This window comes from Bubalus kerabau, chromosome 20 (genome assembly GCF_029407905.1).
Source record: "Bubalus kerabau isolate K-KA32 ecotype Philippines breed swamp buffalo chromosome 20, PCC_UOA_SB_1v2, whole genome shotgun sequence".
Classification (NCBI taxonomy): Eukaryota; Metazoa; Chordata; class Mammalia; order Artiodactyla; family Bovidae; genus Bubalus; species Bubalus kerabau.
Window position 1 is genome coordinate 30,410,248 of NC_073643.1, and position 21,228 is coordinate 30,431,475.

At 41.5% G+C, this 21,228-nt stretch overlaps 1 protein-coding gene across 1 annotated transcript in view; it reads right to left on the reverse strand.

Annotated features, from left to right (window-relative positions):
* Positions 1–347: 347 nt before the first annotated feature.
* Positions 348–21,228, reverse strand: part of GXYLT2 (glucoside xylosyltransferase 2) — an 81,958-nt gene continuing 61,077 nt past the window's right edge. Inside the window, exons 6-7 of the mRNA XM_055557813.1 lie at positions 10,546–10,718; positions 348–5,732 (exon numbers count right to left, since the gene is read on the reverse strand). Of these exons, the coding sequence (XP_055413788.1) occupies positions 5,550–5,732; positions 10,546–10,718 (356 nt within the window). The 3' untranslated portion in view covers positions 348–5,549. The remainder of the gene's footprint in view (positions 5,733–10,545; positions 10,719–21,228) is intronic.

Sequence of the window (21,228 nt, forward strand, 5' to 3'; positions counted from 1 at the left end):
TCTAGCTAATAAGTCAGATTCAGTTTTTGCAAAATAAAAGCTAAGAACATGAGAACTATTTTCACATTTTCTGATTTTTCTTCATTGTATATCAAACACCAAGCACCTTTAAAATCCAAATAACCTAACTTCCAGTGTGGTATTTTATAAAGAAGATTTTTCATGATTTTTAAAAAAAAAGGCAAACTACACGCTAAACCAAATTTGTTTAATAGCTGAAAGGACTTAAGTATTACTATTTAATATTATCTTACAAAAGAAAAGAAACACACTTCCAAAATAACACCAAAAGACAAGACTTTTTTAAAAAAAGTTTTTAATTAAAAAAAGTAAAACAGGAAACGGCATTTAAAAATGACAAGATAGGAAGTAATGTATCAGTCCTTTTAATTTGCTGTAATAATTCCTTTTCTATTGGAGTGTTCTTTATTATGCTCATTTTGTCCCAAAGAAAAATCACTAAAAATAAGTTTTCCAACATAAAAAATGCATTCAGCTTCTCCTTGGGAGCAATAAACAACAGGTACACTTTTCAGTGACAACACAAACATGTAAAAGTGATGAAGCAGAAATTGCATCGGATTCTTACACGTCCGTGCATATGATGATACAAACACAAGTGCCTTTATCTTGAAGACTCAAGAGAATATTTCCAGTTTTGACTTGTGAAAATTTCTGCAGTTGCCAGAGAAATCTCATTAGCTTTATTGGGTTGGCCAAAAAGTTCGTTCAGCTGTTGGTTGTTTTTTTTGGGGGGGGGAGGGGAGGGGAGGGGCGGTTAACCCAATAAATGCCAGCGCAGCAACTGTGAAATGATTTCAGCTCAGGTGTCACTATCAATGATCTCCAATTTGCAGAGTGCAACAAAAGCTGGGTCTTTCTTTAAAAAACATGTGAGGTGCATGTGTGTGTGTACATATTGTGCAATTTTTTAAAAGTTTTTGGAAAATTGTCACGGTAAAGATTTGATTTTAGGATCAGAACTTAGTTCTGTCCGTACAGGGATTCCCCAAGTGCTGTGGCTCTGCCACTGATGCCAAGCACCTTGGTCCCACTGAGAAGCTAACATCGAAGACAGGAAGGGAAAGGCAAAAATGAAAAAGAGGAAGATGAAAAAGCAGGAGAGAAATGGAAAGACATAAAAGCGATTGCTTCCCATACTAATAAACGAAGATATCACGATTTATACTCTTATGACATTAAACATAATTCTGAATTCAATCATGAAATCATGTTCATGTTGGTTTATCCAACACATGCGATTCATCTTTTTTGTATAAGTATTAAGCAGTATTATATCTAATCCTAAGTTTGTATGTATGTTGTGCCACCTTCAGGGTGAGTTGGAATGATTACTCCATTATTAGATCACTATTCTGTGACTGTGAATAAGGTTTTGTATGGCTTGCTTGTTTTATAAACACCATAACTGCAATGAAATAAATACAAACCTCTACAAGTCCATATAAACATCCATGTCGACAACAAATTCAGGAAAAGTCACAACCATTTGGAGTGGAAGCACTGAATATGGAATAGACATTTCAAATAAATAGTTAAGCTTGGAGCAATATATCCTAAATACTAAATTGTTGTTTTGGAAGTTGAAAGAAAACTTAGATTTTCTAGCCAATTTTTCAAATATTGGAATTTCTAATGTAAGTCACAATTCCAGAGATTTATATTGGGAAAAGAAAAACTCAGCAAGAAAAATATGGTCAGAATTTCTAGTGATTTGCTATTGAAAGTCTCAATATCCATGCACACAAAAATACTACATTTTGCTATTAAAAAGTGTTCTTGCATTCTCCAATGATACTCTGCAGTCATGCATTAAGCAGAATTTTAAAGGAAACCAGGAAAGGACAGGTCAAGATAGGAGGGTAGAAAAAACCCAGTCTCAAGCTCATCCCACAGATGAGCAATGTGCCAGATGGGACAGTGTCACTTTTTGGCAGACTTCAGACCACAAGTTTCAGGAGTTCGCTGTATTAAAATCTGTGGTTATCATATTTCAAAGGCGTTAATGTAGTAGTTTTATGGAAATTATCAGAAGTAGAGAAAATACTGCCACATGGGTAACATGCTAACTATAGAAAATAATTAGCACTTTTAGGCAGTGGGGATTGGAAGATCAGTTTTTCTAAATTCTCCACCAAACTCATCTAACATCTTTCAGAATACAGCAAAGGAATTTCAAAGCAGAAAACCACACCAAATTCTAAGGATTCATGGTCTCATAATGCATCATTCTAGAATGTTCTAGAGTCTTATCACTGATCTTTGCTGGAAACCCTATTGTGTATCTTCAGACTAGAACCAATAATTGAAAGTTGTGGGTAAACCTGGCTTATGCAGGAAAATGCATCGCTGTATTTCAGGTCTTTACAAGCAGATGTTTTTGTGGGGCTTGCCAAGAGAGGAAAGAAACTACTTCAGGTCTATGCTGCTGCTGCTGCTGCTAAGTTGCTTCAGTCGTGTCTGACTCTGTGCGACCCCAGAGACAGCAGCCCACCAGGCTCCACCGTCCCTGGGATTCTCCAGGCAAGAACACTGGACTATAAGCCACCAACAAATCTGAATGGCATCGGTGGGGGTTAGAGGCCATATTGAACAAGCAGGAAGAAAACCTGAATGGAAGTCAGGGAATCATCTCACATCCTGGCTCTTTCACCAAAACTCCATTTGTGGGTACACAGGATACATTTTCCCCATCCAAAAACAATCCAGAAATTCTCCCACAGGCTTTAGAAATCAAATAATGAATGATGTCCCCTTTAGTGGTAAAATGAGGAAACATAAAATACAACAGCAAAGATAGAGTTTCACATCATAATGGTAATTTCCCTTAACATAAATAACAAACCACAGGCCATCCAACTTGTCAAAAGGAAAGTATGGGTTATTACTCAACCATTTTAGATTTAAATTTGTTACTACTGTACACTGCTGCATACTAATGTTGATTGATCCTGATACATTCTTTGGTAGTGCTGATGTTTTTGTAGTTTTTTTTTTTTTTTTCATGGTAAGACTTTTTCTGCTGTTATAGAAGCCATCACTCAGTTGTGTCCAACTCTTTGTGACCCCATGGACTGTAGCCTACCAGGCTTCTCCATCCATGGGATTTTCCAGGCAAGTGCACTGGAGTGGGTTGCCATTTCCTTCTCCAGGGGATCTTCCCAACCTAGGGATCAAACCCGGGTCTCCTGCATTGCAGGCAGACGCTTTACCATCTGAGCCACCAAGGAAGCCCTATGATATCCTACTGCCTTCCAGTATATAGGATATCTATCATATTTGCATTACCAAAACAAAACATTTTCCTTTTAAACCTTCAGATAGCTGTCTGTGATGAAAAATAAAAATTTTTGTTCCTCAAAATTTCTCTGTAAAACGGGATGTATCTTATACATATCTATGCATCTTATAGAACAGTAATGATATTAGATATGTTTCCTTGTATTACAATTTCCTTATTTGCCCAGTGGAGATGATGCAGGTCCCTACCAAGTTCATTAGGCTGTTGCAAACATCAAGGAGATCAATTATGCACATGTTTGGAGAGATAAATAAAGCATTATGCAAAATGCCCTTATGCTAATAGCAGCCACTAGGGATTAAGTTAGATCCCTTTGGGTAAAGAATATAGAACTTCCTGTACTGTAGCTAGGTGATAAGACCTGCCTGGTTCCTTGGCTCACAGCTAGATAACCCTAGAGAAGGGAAAAAAAAAAAAACAACTGAGATCTTTCTAAGGCTGGCAGGAAGATGAATTTTCTTGCCAATGGAATCCATTGAACTGTTTATTTGTACATATTATATTCCAACTTGGCCTTTAATTTCCACCTTTGCCCAAGAGTTTAAAGAGACACAGCCACACCTACCAAAGTAGAGATAAAATGCTTTTGTTTGGCTCAGACGGTAAAGCGTCTGTCTACAATGCAGGAGACCCAGGTTTGATCCCTGGGTCGGGAAGATCCCCTGGAGAAGGAAATGGCAATCCACTCCAGTCCTATTGCTTGGGAAATCCCATGGACAGAGGAGCCTGGTAGGCTACAGTCCCTGGGGTCGCAAAGAGTCAGACACAACTGAGCGACTTCATGTTCACTTTCACTTTAAAACACAAAATCACATCTCTACTAAACAGACTGCTTAGGTTTAACATCACTACTGAATTTCTCCTTTCAGAAGCTGAATAGACATGTCTTATGACTGGGGAAAAGATGCTTGGATAGGATCACTGACTCAATGGACAGGAGTTTGAGCAAACTCTGGGAGATAGTGAAGGGCAGGGAAGCCTGGCATGCTGCAGTCCTTGGGGTCTCACAGAGTTGGACACAACTTGGCGACTAAACAACAACAAACAATTTTTCTTAAAAAAAACAAACCCCCCAAAAAACCCAGATACGCTTCACCCTTTATCACTGCCCAATTAGCTAAAATTTGAATGCTCCTCCCATATTATTTTTTAAGTAGAAAAGGATAGCTTTATTACTTTGCCAGGCAAAGGGGGACATAGCTGGCTCCTGCCTGAAAACCTAAGTGCCTCAACCTTAAAGAATTGATGAGGGGTTGACCTGGGTTCAATCCCTGGGTCGGGAAGATCCTCTGGAGAAGGAAATGGCAACCCACTCCAATACTCTTGCCTGGAAAATCCCATGGACAGAGAAGCATGGTGGGCTATAGTCCACGGGGTCGCAAAGAGTGGACTGAGCAACTTCACTTTCACTTTCTTTATAACAACGGTTCAATGGTGGGATCTCTGACAAGACTAGGGTGTGTGCACAGTTTGCACTCCCTTAATCTCATCTCAAGCGGTCTCCTAATCTTGATGAGCTTCTCTGTCCCAGACACATTTTAAATAAAACACTGTAAACATAATCATTTTGTCTAAATTTTTAGTCTCCTACATAATAAATCTCAGCATAGGGTTCAAGTTTTACTTAGACTACCTGTTTTAGATACGTTATATGATGGAAAAGACAAGCAGCAAATAAATACAGAAGTAGGGGGAAAAAGGCTAGATGAGACTACACTAAAAAATCTTTTCCCTAGTTGATAGGATTATGGCTAATCTCATCTTGATTTTGGTCCACTGACCTATAGACCCTCTAAAATTTTTTAAAGTTTGTTTGCTTTATAATAAGCATGTATTACTTTTATAACAAGGAGTGGGGGAACCAATTGCATAGAAAGAGTCTCAAGAAAATTGGATAAAATACACCACAACAGATGTCACTGCCATTGTCTCTTGACACTTGGAAACTGGAGGGCTCACGAGAGTTCCTTTTCACAGCTAGCTCAACCTGCTTCAACAATGTTAAGTGAGCAATAATACCATTAAAAAAAAACAACAGAGAGATAAATAGCATATTAGGGAAAACCTAAAGCATATTTCCTTTTAGGGGCAACTAATTTAGCAATATTTAACAAGGCTTTTAAAACTCAATTGTCATAGAGCACCATGAAATATTCACATAAAAGAGATCCAGGCAGCTTGAAGATGAATATTTCCTCGTTCATGAGATGCCTAATTGACTTGTGACTCAGTGCATCTGGTTGGGGCCAACATGGATGATGACGTGTTTCTCATAGGCCCTTTTCATTGTTTTCTCAATTTGCTTCAGAAAAACTTGTGGAATTCGTCCACATAAAGTGTGCACAGTCTCCAAAAACTTCAGCTGAAGAGGGTAATACATGGATTGAAAGAGATTGTCTTGAAAGGGAAACTGAAAGATGAGTGGAAAAAAGAAAGGAAAAGTTTATTTTAGTTACTCAAATGCCATTTAAAAAGGAAATAACTTACTGGGAAATGACACAGGGAATTACTGGAAACACGCAGTCACAGTTGGTATGTTTTTAGATACAGTGGAAAGGACCTCCCAGGACCAAAGTTCAAACCCTGATTCAATCCTGTGCAACCCCAGGCCATCATTTACCCTTTTGGGGGCTCAGTGTCTTTACTTTTTTTTTTTTAAAAAGATGATTTATTTGTGTTCTAAAAGCTCTTAAAATGTAAGAGTCAAGTATTGGGTTGGACAAAAAGTTCGTTTGGGCTTTTCCATACCATCTTATGGAAAAGCCCAAAGGAACCTTCTGACCATCCCAATGTATTTCCCAGAACAGGATATTCGATATACCATGCTCTTGCTGAGTAGATCAAGATTTGAGTATAAACAACAAGATCTTAACTATACAGCACAGGGAATTATATTCAATATTCTGTGACAAACCATAATGGAAAAGAATAAGAAAAAAAACATGTATAACTGAATTACTTTGCTGTACAGAAGAACACAACATTGTAATCAACTATATTTCAATAAAATTGAAAAAAAATTCAAGTATATACTTGAAATCTACTACAATAAAACACTGAATTCTTCATATTTCTTTGCCTTTATAGCAATCTTAATAAAGGAACTACAGTGATCTCATGAAGTTGAGTTTAACAACTACTAGTGAAATGTATCATCAGTGAACTGAATATTTGTTGTTGGTTTTATCTCACTTCATACTTTAAAAAGATTATCCTGCTTTCCTATGGAATATGTCTGTATTCTCCCAAACAAATCTTTCAGACTACCTAGTCATGAGCATGAGTCGAAGTTTTATTACAATCTCAGGAAAAGGGAAAAGGCCTCCTGTTAGGTCAAGTCAAAGATTCACTGTTGGCAAGGACATTTTAAACAAAAAGACTAGAGAAAGAAAAAAAAAAAAGGAAAACAAGAATGATGAAAAGTCAGAATACTATTGCCTGACAGCAGAGTGGGTGGGTGTGTAGTTTCCCAAAACAAGTTTTAATCCATTAAAGTTCATCAGAAATATTGCTTAAGCGAGTTTATCAGAAATGTGATTTTCTTCCCAAAAGGAGGGTAAGGTTCTGTCCGAGACTATGTTTGGAACACTTTTTCTTTCACAGCACAATTTAGACCACTGAGAGACTTCTTCTGTGGTTTCCCAGATGGCTCAGCGGTAAAGAATCTACCTGCAGGCAATGCAGGAGACGCAGAAGCCGGTTCAATCTCTGGGTCGGGAATCCCCTGGAATAGGAAATGGCATCCCACTCCATTATTCTTGCTGGGACAATCCCATGGACAGAGCAGCCTGTTGGGTTACAGTCCATGGAATCACAAAGAGTCAGACACATTGAGCATGAATGAAAACTTTCCACTACTGTCTCCCCCAGTGACAGGAAAAGAATAGGTCGAAACAATGGATTCATCTCTGATTCCTCTCTTTCCCCATATCCTTCATCTAGTCCATCAGCAAGTGCCGTCAACTCTCTCTCCACAACGTATCTGGAATCTGGCCGCGCGCACGAGTACCTTCCGCCCCTCCCCACCTGGATGGTTGTAATCAGCCTCATAAGGAGCCTCTGAGGCTTCACTGTTGCAGCCCTTCCACCAGTTACCAAGCAGGTATTTTTAAAGCATAAATCAGAGCACATCATTTTCTTGCAGGGGCTTCCCGCTGCAATTAGAATAAGATTCAAACTCCTCTCTTTCCCCAAACGTTCAATGAGATCTGGAACTCTCCATGCTCATCTCCTGCTCGTTCCCCTTTTCTGGTCATTCTGGTTACTGCAGCCTCTTCCCACAAACTTATTCCTGCCTCAGGGAATTTTCTGCATTATTTCTTCTACTTGGCAGCATCTCTCCCTAGATTTCCCCAGGGCTGCCTCCAGGGATCAAGGCTCAGGTTGGGCAGAGGCATCCCTGAGGACCTGAGCTTGTGAATCCTCCTCTTCATCCAGGATGGCCATTACTCTGCTCTGGTCACCTTTTAATCCCTCACTGTCTGAAAGGACTTTTATTATTTCTTGGTTTATACAAATATTGTCTGGCTTCATCCACCCAGAACATATGCTTCATGAGAAGCAGGTTTTATCGTTCTTGGTCTTGTTGATTTCTGAGTTTCCTAGAACCTAGACTGTTCCTACATTAAACAGGCTCTTCACAGATGATTGTTGAAAAAGTCATTGGCAGGATGTCTGCTTGGTACATAACTTTCCTTGGGTCATAGTGACAGCAGATCATACTTCCCCTTCACAGAAACATACACCCAGGGTTAGGGTATGTGAACATGAGTTGAGGGGAGAAAAGAGGAGGGGATGGGATGGTAGAGGAGGAGGGAAAGAAAGAGAAGGGAAGGAAAGAAGGAAGAGGGAGGAGAGGGGGATATTTTCAGAGAAGAAGAAAGAAAGGAAAAAGCGTAGAGTGAGAGGTAAGAAAAAAAAAAGTGTGACCCTGTTATCATGCAAACAACTTCTACTAACTGCTGAACACAACTCTACATCAGGCACTGTACTGAAAAGTGTAAACACCGTCATTATGTTGAATTCCAACAACACCTTTTAGAAAATATTATCTCCATTTCACAGATGAGGAAACTGAGGCCCAGTAAGGCAAGAAGAGGCTTCCCTGGTGGCTGAGTGGTAAAGAATCTGCCTGCCAATACAGGAGATGTGGGTTTGATCCTTGGTCCAGGAAAACTCCCCTGGAGAAGGAAACGGCAACCCACTCAAGTACTCTTGCCTGAAGAATCCCATAGAGTCTAGAGTACTATAGTCCATGGGGTCGGAAAGAGTTGGACATGACTTACAGACTGAACAATGACAGCAAAAGGCAAGAACAGAGAGCTAGTAACTAATCAGCAGGAAGTGATAATATTGGGATCTGAACCCAGGCCTACTGATGCCCAAAGCCAAGCCCTGACCAGGTTGCACTATAGTGCACAGTGGTGGAGTGAAGAAATATGTCTTTTATGATGAAGTCTGTCCATCTTTACTCGAGTTTCAGGATGGGGTTAGTTACAGTCCTGATTGAAATGAATGAGAATTGAAGAAGAATTGTCTTTTTAGGCCCAACTGAGGAAAATCAGTGTATTAGCCAGGATCCTTTATGAAACACTTATTTGGCCTATTTTCTGATCCACCCAGAAAACAAACAAGACAGACTGTAATTCTAGAAGCACAGTTGCTCAATCCCAGACCAGGGCTGACCGATCACAGAACAACCGAAGGCGTGGTTCTGATGTCCACGCCTGCGGCAGTTTTCTTTAACTTCCATGTGTACTCCTGAATGGGTTTGCACCTGGAGTCAGTGTCTGAATACCTAAATGTGGTATCACTAAGTACAGAACACATTTTCTATGTAATTAAATCAGCAGAAACCTGGGGAAGAAAGAAGTATTAGCTGATAGGTATGTGAAATGTTTTCCCTCCACAGAAGACAATTCTGGGGATTCTAGAATTGGAATTCTCTGGGATTCTCTTTGCACGCATGCGTGTTAAGTGGCTTTAGTTGCATCCGACTCTTTGTGACCCTATGGACTGTAGCCCAACAGGCTCCTCTGTCCATGGAATTCTCCAGACAAAAATACTGGAGTGGGTTGCCATGCCCTCCTCCAGGGGATCTTCCCGACCCAGGGATTGAATCAGTGGTCTCTTATGTCTTGCTTATTGGCAGCTTTGCAAAATGCCTATTTTCATACATGCAAAAATATATGAAATATTACTATATTGCAGGGCTCACTCCCACTTCACCTCTACCAAAGCCCGTTCATGAATCATGAAGGTTCTTGGAAACCCAAGAAAAAACCCTCTAATAAAATCTATAGGCTATATGTCAAGGATTGGCAATTTTTTGCTGTAAAGGGCTAGACAGTAAATGTTTCAGATACTGTGGGTCATACAGTCTATTACAGTGACTCATCTCTGCTTCTGCAGCATAAAAGTGGCCACAGACAATACATACATGAATGGTTGTCACTATGCTCTGACATGACTCCATTTATGAATGAAGAAATTTGAATTTCACAAAACTTTCTTATGTCACAAACTATTCTTCTGTTCATTTTTTCCCAACTCTTTAAGAAACCATTCTTACCCCACATGTCTTACAAAAACAGACCAGATTTGGCCCAATAATTGGCCCAAGTTGGATGACCCCTATAGTCCTATTTTTTGGAATGAAAGTTTCAAAAGAGAAATCTCTGAAAGTAGCTGTGTCTAGTTTTCCCCCAGCAACTTCAAGGTGAAAGGCAACGTGGAAAACTGCATTTCCAAAGTATGTGAGTTATAGCAGGCAGGACTTGACTGTTACTTCGGTTTGGCTCCTTGCCTAACTGACCACCTTGACACTTGTTTGTTCAACACGCTGGAGCTGGCAACCAGGCAACGTGCTTAGCTTGAGTTGAATAATAAAATTTTATTTGTGTTGTATTAATATTATGTTTACCCTAACCTAGCATCCTTTATTATGGCAAATGGCACAGGGTTTCTCCTTCTGATGGGACATTTCCACCTTCAGCGAACTTATTTCAGGGGAAAAAATGAGTGACTTACTTGGAAATAGTAAGTCAAGAGTGAATAAGGTACAGTATCAGGTAGCAAGAGGCGTAATGTGACTGACGTTGGGGAAAACTGGTGTAATTCAGTGCTTCTGAGGAATTATTTGACCTTCAAAGGGATGGGTGACCAAAGTGTGTGCACTGCATCACACTGATAAGCCTGCTGAACGGGGACGGGAACACACTTACGTCTCGGATCGCCTCATAGAGTGCTTTGAAAGTTGGCTGCTTCTCGTCATGGTAGACACCTCGATTCCCATGCAGGACAGACACACCTTCCCGCTCTGCCTCTCTGCAATTGCTTCCATACATGCAGTGATCAGGACGGTAGTTCCACTGGCAGGGGAACACGTAGAGACACTCTGGAAGTGACAAGAGAAAGACACAATCAGTGCCAGTGATGAGACCAACATTTCCATAAACTGCACACCACACAGGATTTCAAAGCACATGAGTGATTGGTAACTCGTAGCCCAGGTTTTGCCATGTTTGTTAACAGTCTGAGTTCAGGAATTGAAGGGTCATGCATTAGTGATGTTGGAGGCCTTACCCCAAAGAGGAGGGTAATATAGCATCTTGGACAAGAAGGCAAACAGGCAGCAGACAGCCTGGGACAGAAACCCAACTCTGTGGATCAAAAACAGTGCAGCCCAGGTCCAGTGACTTAATCACCTGTGTTTCAGTTTCCTCATCCACAAGATGGATGTAATAGGATTGCCTCATTACTGATGATTCAGTTTTTTAAAAGCTCGTGCAAAATGCCAAGCACTCATCTGTGGCCTATGTTGTTAGCAGTTACAATCAACTCTTTGGAAAGGTTTTGTGAAATGGACCAACCTAAAAAATTAGAGTCAAGAGTGAAGCAAAGGTTCCTCTTCAGATTAAAAAGCAAGCAACCAATAGAAACAAAATGAAGGAAAACAAACAAACAAAACACTACAATAACAAAACAAAAAACAACCCATCCAACGAAAAAGCAAACCAAGAAGAGTTCTCCAACCCCCGCAAAAAAGAAGTCCCCATGTCCCGGTGACTATGTACACTGTGGGTGAGCATGTCCGTTGTGTACTTGTGTGTCTGCATCTCTAAGTCACAGGTTCTTAGCCAGGGGTGATGCTATTCCAGTCTCTCAGGGCCATCTGGCAGTGTCTGGAGGGAGACATTGGTCATCACAGGTGAGGCTGCTATTGGTGTCTAGTGCGTTGAGACTAGGGATGCTGAAAACATCCTCAATGAACAACACAGCCTCCACCACAGTAGCAGTGCCAAGGTCAAGAAACTCAGCTCTAATTCTGTTGGACTCAGTAAATTTCCTCTTGGTGACTACGATTATAAAATTAGCAAAAAGTTCATAACCCTTAAGCTTCCTGGCTCCTCCTTCCTGTGCCTTTAAGGGCTGGGCCTAGAGGAGGATGAATCAAAATTCTCTGCAAACATGCGTCACTCATCATGAGAAGGACCTTGAGTGAGAACTCGGAGGCTTGGAGCAAATCAATTACCCATGTCAGAAAAGCATTATAAAGATGTGTTGTTGGTTAGGTTGATGGTATTTCCTTCTTATGGAAAGGACTGCTGCTTAGAGGTTATTTACAGAAAGCTTCAACATGGAAAGCAAAGAATGAACCCATCACTATACATCCCCTCTGGCAGACGGTGTGTAGTATTTCCACCTCAGAATTTACAGGCCACTGTGGAATTCCCTGGTAGTCCAATGTTTAGGACTTGGAACTTGCACTGCCAAGGGCGCAGGTTTAATCCCTGGTCAGGGAACTAAGATCCTGCAAGCTGCAAGGGGCAGCCAAAAAACAAAACAAAATGAAAAACTTACAGACCACTGTGACACCAAAGCACCTTCTAATCCCTAACTGTTCACAAAACACTGTGAGATTTTCCTTTTCTTGGGAGAACTCCATCCCACCATGATGCTTCTCTTACTTGCATTCACCTCCATGCTTGCCCGTATGTAATCCACACCTGGGGGAGAGTGGTGCTCATCCTGAAATCATACTATCAGGATGTGAATCCCATTTCCTTTATTAGCTGTGTGACATCCCTGTACTTCAGTGCAGAGGTTGGATGTGAGGATGGTGGGAGTCAAAATATCTAAATGTACTTTTGTGCTTCTGAACTGCAGCCTGATGCCAGCACAATAGCTGCCCCTTATAACCCAAAGAGTCACTTCACTCCTTTCTGATACCTCCCTGGTCTTTTGGATTTTCAGCCCCTTAAGCACCTGCCAATAATCTGTGCTGAATGAACTGCCCTAGACCCTATCTCTGATTTGGTAAACACATGGGTTGATGGAATCAACACATATTTATTGAATGCTTGCTATATGTACAGGTCCTGCCTTCATGGAGTTTAAGGTTGGTAATGAATGTTTTTGCCTCCTCCTAAGTAGTGAAAGGACTCTACTACTACTACACACTCACACACACACACTCACACAACCCCCCAAACAAACAAACAAAAATCCCCAAATTTTTCCTCTCTTTGCAGCTTTAGAAGACCAAGCCCATTTAGGGCATTGTTCAAAGGCGAAACACAAACTCACGGAGGCTAAACAATATGTTACTAAATAACCAATGAATCACTGAAGAAATCAAGGAGGAAATTAAAAAATACCAAGAGACAAATGACAACGAAAACACAACAATCCAAAACCTATGGGACACAGCAAAAGCAGTTTTAAGAGGGAAGTTTATAGTAATACAATCTTACCTCAACAAACAATAAAAGTCTCAAATAAATGATCTAATCTTACACCTAAAGCAACTAGAGAAAGAAGAACAAACAAAGCCCAAACTTAGTAGAAGGAAAGGAATCATAAAGATCAGAGCAGAAATAAATGAAGTGGAGATGAAGAAAACAGTAGCAAAGACCAATAAGACTAAAAAAGTTGGTTCTCTGAAGATAAAAACAAAACTGATAAACCCTAAGCCAGATTCATCAAGAAAAAAAGGGAGAGGATTCAAATCAATAAAATTAGAAATTAAAAAGGAGACGTTGCAATGAACACCACAGAAATACAAAGGATCATAAGCAATACTATGAGCAACTATATGTCAATAAAATGGACAACCTAAAAGAAATGGAGAAATTCTCAGAAAGGTACAACCTTCTAGGACTGAACCAGAAAGAAAGAGGAAATATGAACAGACCAATCCCAAGTACTGAAATGCAAACTGTGATTAACAATCTTCCAACAAAGTCCAGGACTAGATGGCTTCATAGGCGAATTCTATTAAACATTTAGTGAAGAATTAAAATCCACCCTTCTGAAACTTCCAAAGGGATTTGAAGTGAGACAGATGCATACATTCAGTAGGTTCAAAATGGACTTCTACCATCTTCTAGCTCTAAAACCTTGGGTGATTTGCTGAAAAGCTTGACTTCAGTTTAGGAGCCCTTGTTGTTGTTTAGTTGCTAAGTCGTGTCTGACTCTTTTGCAACCCCAGGGACTGTAGCCCTCCAAATTCCTCGGTCCGTGGGATTTCCCAGACAAGAAAACTAGAGTGGGTTGCCATATCCTTCTGCAGGGGATCTTCCCCACCCAGGGATTGAACCCTCGTCTCCTGCATTGACAGGCAGATTCTTTGCCACTGAGCCACCAGGGAAGCCCTTATCATGCGTCACTCATGACCTAACAGCAGAGAGGCTGAGAGCAAGTTCTGGAGTCAATCTGTTAAGACTGAACAGCAGCACTCTGCCATGAGTTGCATGAACTCAAGCAAATTACACAATTTTTTCTGGGCCTCAGCTTCATCATCTGTGAAAGGGGGAAGAATCGTACATATCACTTGTAGGATTTGAGGGCGTATTAAATGAGTTCATGTCTAGAAGTACTTGGAGCAGTGCTCAGCACATAGGAGGCACACCGTACATGTAAGCTGCAATCATTACTATTAACACTGTTATTGCTGTAACAAGTACTACCTCATTAGGCTGCTAGAAGGATAAAACAAGATAACTTACACGGAACGAGCCTAGCATAGTTCCTGACACATAGTACGTGGGTGGTAAATGTTTTTCAGCAATTGCCTCTAGACCCGCAGGTGGCCAGGCTTTCGTAACCTTTTAGGAGTCGCAGACCTCTCTGGGAATCTCATGAAGGCTTTAGATTCTGCCTTTGGAAAAATATACGAAGAATATTTGCTTACAAGTTTAGGGTTGTGTAGATCTCCTAAAGACCAGCTAAGAATCCCAGCTATTGAAAGCCACATGTGAAATCTGGCCCCAGACAGAATTCAATTAACCTGTTTACCTTCCCTTCAGAATGTTCCAGGGAAAGAAACACAAAACACATTGAGAACAGCATTGAAACACGGATTTGTTCACCACAATGCAAGGCACTGGTGTCACTGGGTGATAAGGCGCTGCCTCTGCCCTTGGGGAATTTATTCTCTTGTAAGGGAGATAGTATAGAAATAAACACGTTTTATCAGAGTTCATAGAAAGGAAGGCATTTCAGTAAAGCTTTATTTAAACTCAGACATATAGTAAGGATAGGATTCTGACAGAAATAGAAGCCTGGAAGAGCTTTTAAGGAGGAGAAAATAGCCTGATGATGGTGAAGAGTTGGGACATCAGAGTGTGTTTTAGAAAAGATAAGGCATTTAATTTTCAGAGCAACTCGATTTCTGCAAAAGGGTAAGCTAATGGTAGGAACGTTGTCATATAAATAGACTTCTTTGACCTAAGATAGTCAAGAAATATAAATTTATGTATTAGGTTGCAAGTAACCAACTATAATTCTAACTTGTGAGGCAAAATAATTTTTTTCCTTTGGAAAGAGAGGAGATAGCTCATAAAAAAAAAAAAAAAATTGGGTTTCCCTGGTGTCTCAGATGGTAAAGAATCCACTCGCAATGCGGGAGACGTGGGTTCGATCCCTGGGTTGGGAAGATCCCCTGGAGGAGGGTGTGGCAACCCACTCCAGTATTCTTGCCTGAAGAATCACCACGGACAGAGGAGCCTGGTGGGCTACAGTCCATGGGGTTGCAAAGGGCGGACACAATTGAGCAGCTAAGCACACACAGCACAGCTCATCAAATCAGAGAGAAAGCTGGACCAGGGCAGTAAGTGGGGCAGCTCCCGGGATCCAAGACTAATGAATGTCAGCTTCTCAGCACTGCTGTCAGGATGAACCAGCCTTGCCTGCTTTCTGCTCTTGGAGTCCCAGACTCAGGTTCCCAGGAGATGGTCTGATGGTTTAGTGCAAGTCAGGGCCGGGCAGGGCTCTAAGACTACATGGGATGGGCAAAGAGTTCCCTGAGAAATTCCCCTGAGAAAACTGGGTGCTGTTAGTAAAAGAAAGGGCAATCAAGTGTGCACAGGCAAAAATAACAGATGTGCAGCCTGGGTGGGAGGGGAGTTTGGGGGAGAATGGATACATGTATAAGTATGGCTGAGTCCCTTAGCTGTTCATCTGAAACAATCACAACATTGTTAATCAGCTATGCGTACGAAGTCACTTCAGTCATGTCCGACTCTTTTGCGACTCTATGGACTGTAGACCACTGGGGTCTCTGTCCATGGGATTCTCCAGGCAAGAGTACTGTAGTGGGCTGCCATGACCTCCTCCAGGGGATGTTTCTGACCCATGGATCGAACCAGTGTTTCTTATGTCTCCTGCATTGGCAGGTGGATTCTTTACGATTAGCATCACCTGAGAAGCCCATAATGAGCTATATTCCAATATAAAATAAAAAGTTAAAAAAAAAAAAGATGTGCTTTTTTATTCACAGATACATTTGACGTGGGTTACACTGTGAAACCTCCAAGTAGTTAATGTGTGAAGGAGGAGGAGAAGGGGTACACCAGCACCCTGGGGTGGGTTGAAGATGGTAAACTTCTAAGATCAGCTGATGAACATGTCGTATGGATTACTCATGGTAATTTGGCACATAATCAATAACTATCCTGAAATGAATCTAGTTTAAGCAAGATTATCACAGCTGTCAAAACCTAATGTTTAAAAAATGACAGCACCATGAAATGTGCAAGTTATTTTTTTTTCCACTGTTGAGGAAATAATCAAAGAAGGCAGTGGCACTCCATTCCAGTCCTCTTGCCTGGAAAATCCCATGGACAGAGGAGCCTGGTAGGCTGCAGTCCATAGGGTCCCTATGAGTCGGACACGACTAAGCGACTTCACTTTCAATTTTCACTTTCATGCATTGGAGGAGGAAATGGCAACCCACTCCAGTGTTCTTGCCTGGAGAATCCCAGGGACGGCGCAGCCTGGTGGGCTGCTGTCTATGGGGTTGCACAGAGTTGGACACGACTGAAGCGACTTAGCAGCAGCAGCAGCAACCTTTTATTGGGAGAGATTGACTTGTACAGAATAGAAATGAGTCATTCAGAATCACCAACTGTGATCAGTACTGTGAAGGAAACAAGTGTGGGGTTGACTGAGCTACTGTCAAGGCTGGGGAGAAAGGGTTGCTTCTTCAGATTGTGACTGCAGCCCATCAGGCTCCTCCGTCCATGGGATATTCCAGGCAAGGGTACTGGAGTGGGGTGCCATTGCCTTCTCCAATAAAAGGTAGGTTTCATAAAAGGAGGAACTCTGTCTCCTCTGTTTGCTGCCATATGGCCATTGCCTAGCCCTGGGGCTGGCACCCAGTAGGTACTCAAAAGATAGCTGCTGAATGGGAGAACAAAAGCTTATACCTTCCTCTAGCCTCTGTATCTCTCCCCTTTCTCTGCTTTCTTCCTCTCCTTTCTCTCCCCACCATCCCTTCCTCTCACATTCCTGACTGTGCTCTTTCTCTTTGATTTCCTTCCCTCTTTCACTTCAGTCTATTAATCCCATTCCTCCAACCAGTCAATACACCTCTGAAGACCAACTCCATTTGGTCTTCAAAGCGCCATTTAAGGTGCTAAGACTCGCACTGCAATCACTTGATGAAGACAAAGTAGACACAACTCTCTCTCACAAGGACCCAACAATCTTCATTCTTGCACTTCAGATCAGAGTTCATGAACTTCCCAGACAATGATCTGTTATCAGTTTCCAGGACAGGCCTAAAACCAAATAACTGGGCCTGTCCACCCCAAAACACACTCATAACTGCCAGCTATTGGGTGTTTTTGGTGGGTGAGTAAATAGTGTGGTTGTCCACCAGGTGCAAAACCCCAGTGACCCAGACAGGATGAGAGAACAAGGCCTGACTGGGCCTCTGAAGAAGCTTGTTCCATGTGATTGGGTGTCTTGCTCCCTGTGGCCCCAGAAAATCCTCCTGACTCCTTTGTATCAGATTCAACTCATGGACGATCTACGTACATACTCCCCTCATGTTTCAGCTCCTCTCTTTCTTCCGGGACAGAACCCTACCACTTCTACTGTGGTGGGATGTCCTGCCTTGTCATCTGTACTTAGCTGGTTTCATTTCCTCTCCTGCTCACACGCACTGTTTCTGAAGAAGGGACAGATCCAGGTAGTCATGTTTGAGAGAGGAGAAAGGCACGTGATCTTGTTCCTCTGGCCCCTCATGACCGGAACAAGGGCAGTCTCCTCATCCAAAAAATAAAACTGGTCTAGAGCTGGCTGGGAATCAGTTGATAGGCTGGACCAGAACAACCTCCCTCTCTGTCTTTCTCTCCTTCAAGAATCTAAGACATAAAAAAGAAAAACAAAACAAAACAAAACCTATTATCACTGGTATGGACTTGTAAGGTTCTGCTGACCTGATGTTGGGCCATGTACAAGCAAAGAATATTGCTGGAGAGATGGAATGGAATCAGATGAGCAGAAGAAATAAGACAGATATCCCACGGCCTCTGAGGGATGAAGAAATCAGCTTTGGTCCTGAGCAGCTGCCCAGAGATGGTTCTCATGAAGTATGGTATGATTTGACCCATGTGTTCATGGGACTGGCACCTGGACCCCTACACTTAGTTGGTCTGAGTAGAATTTTATTCCCTGAAACCTAAGTATATTTGAATCTAAGCACATCTTTCTAAATAGGGTTCTCTGTGAGCTCTTGTCAAATTTACCCTTTCTACAGAACTCTGCTCTTGACTCAAATTCACCTATAAAGATGTGAGTTCAGTCTTCCATTTCTTGATGAAACTGCCTCAGCTCACTGCCAGGAAAAGTCCCGTGGGATGAGTTACCTGTGTATCTCCCATGGGCTTCAGCTGTCGCCTCGTGAGTCAGTCCAGTACTCAGCACGACAATTACACACCCACAGGCATTTACTATCTAACTATAGCAAGAGTTTCAAAACATTTTTAAGCTAATGACTTGTAAACCTGTTTTAGTGATATGATTGGCTACAGGAAGCTATACGAATGAAAATATTCTAGATATGGGCTCAGGTTTTGTGTGTATTGCTTCACCCATAGCAACCCAGAGAATCATAACAATAAGCATGTTTATTTCCTGAGTCATGGCCAATTTTCTCTTCCTCTCTCCTTTCCAGGGATAAAGGTAACACCTTTTTTTTTTTCTCTTCAAATACTGTTTGTTCTGGTTTATAGAAAGTGCTTCCAATCAATATAAACAAAGAAAAACCTTTAATATGATGGATATCACTGGATTTCAGGTCAAACAGCTCATGTTTGACAAAGGATCTGAATAAAGCATGAAAGATCAAAGGCAAGCCATACAAAGAACGCTCAAAGAGACACCTAATACTTATTGACCTAAAGTTAGGAAACTCAGTTATTTACTTGCTACTGCTCAGACTCAGGATTCAGAACAACTTCCTAATTATTTTATAAAATCCTTGTACTCAATGGATCTAAGATGGGCAGCGGGGCGCCATTAAATTCAGCTGGTTTTCAGATTAATTAAAGACAAGGGTCTTGGTCTAATGGCAGAGCTGCTTGTGACTGCCTTTGAGGATTATTTACTCACTGATCATATCCTCAAATACTCTGCAACAGGCCAAGAGGATATCTGGGGAGGCAACTGCGCAGATCTTTTGAATTCCTCAGTTTGGGAACATGGACAGATAGGCTATGGAAGAGAGTTTAAGCCACACAACAGAGAGGGAAAATGCAATACAGCAGTGGTCCCCAACCTTTTTGGCACCAGAGACCAGTTTTGTGCAAGACAATTCTTCCATGGACCAGGCTTGCGGGGGTGTGGTTTTGGGATGATTCAGGCACGTTACATTTATTATGCACTTTATTTCCATTATTATTACATCAGCTCCACCTGAGAACATCAGGCATTAGATCCTAGAGACTGGGGACCCCTGAAATACAGGACAAAATAATGCAGGAGAGAGACACATTTGGGGAAAACTGCACAGCTCTTTAGACACCCCCCTCAACTAGGGGACCTTCCCCACCCCCCAAAGGCATGGGGCTGGAGTTGGAAAGGCCTGGGCTTGTACCCCTGCTCTGGCATTCATTAGCTATGCCACAAATTATTTAACTCTTTCATTTGGTACCTTTGTCTGTAAAATGGGGGTTGTATCAGAGTTCCTATGAAAATTAAATAAGAAAATGCTCAGAACAACACCTGACATGCAGTAAATAATCAACATCAGTCATTATCCCTTAGCTTCAGGCTCCTGGCCAACATGCTGCCAACATCTGCTTCCTCCCCGCCAGGAATTTGGAAGTGGGATGAAGTTAGTCTTTCCTTGTGGCTGGACCTGGAGTGTGAAACTGTGGTACTGTGCTGTGAGCACAGAATGAGAACCTTCGAAGAGAGGAATGCACAGCCTCAGTGGGAGAAGGGAAGTCCAGCCTGGGCTGCTCAGCCTTTTCCCTTGCCTGTTTCAGGTCTTCCTGCTCTAGGTTTCTACAGGACACCAGTTTGCTTATTTAAAAATTATCCTTTGTGTTTAGACTAACTCCAGGGGCCTTTTATTTGTAGCCAAGAGTCCTACTCACTATAACTAGACCTAGAAAAAAAAAGATGGAATCTGCTTAAGAAGAAAAAGGAGGAGGGGCTGACTTTAAAGTCCCTGTTGCCATCAGAGTGAAATGGTTTAAAACACACCACAAACCAACAGCCAACACACCCCCTTCATCTCAAGAGTTAGTATCGGGAATCTTTCCCAGAAATGAAGTCCATTATGTATCAACCTGCTTTTTTTCTTTTCCAGGATTTGCTCCTTTTTGATTCAAAGACATATGAGATTAGGCTTTATTTCAGAATTTTATAAAAAACCAAATACAGGTACATACAGAGACAGAAGTCTTAGAAAACAGGAGCCTCTATTTCAGGATTTTTTTTTTTTTTTTTTTTGGTCACATTGCATGGCTTATGGGATCTTAGTTTCCGACTGGGGATCAAACCCTGGTTCAGGGTGGTGAAAGCCCAAGTCTTAACCACTGGACCACCAGGAAATTCTCTATTTCAAGATTTTTAAAGACCAAGGAGAGTCCTAAGTAGGTTATGGTGAGAAGTGATTTTTTTCCCCAGAGATCTTTCTCAAAGAGAAAACATGGTTTCGATTTCAATCACATTAAGTAAGAGTGTAGTAAAGATGAAAGAAAAGAAGGAAATGTTCAGCTTTAGGCCTCAATATAAAAACACAGACCAGAAACTTACATCCCCCTTCCTTCCCCAAGTCCACCAAATCACTGACTTGAAAAATTTCTTTGCCCCAGGTGGAAAGAAAGAGGGATATGTATTCTTGGTCCCTCTTCTACATTGTTTTAACCCTGAACAAGTCCCTTCACTGTCAGGATCCCAAGAATCAAGTCTCTTCAATCTAGCAATTGTTCAGGCTATGGACGGCCTTGCGCTTAGATTATAATGTTTTCATTTAGGTCTGTGCCACTCACTTATTTTGCCTGTACTTCTTCAAAGCATGGCATGGAAAAACCCAAAAGATATTCTTGAAAAATGGAGCCCAGTGTTGGAGGTTTCAACATTTGACCTTTTGTATTGGCAGAGAGAGG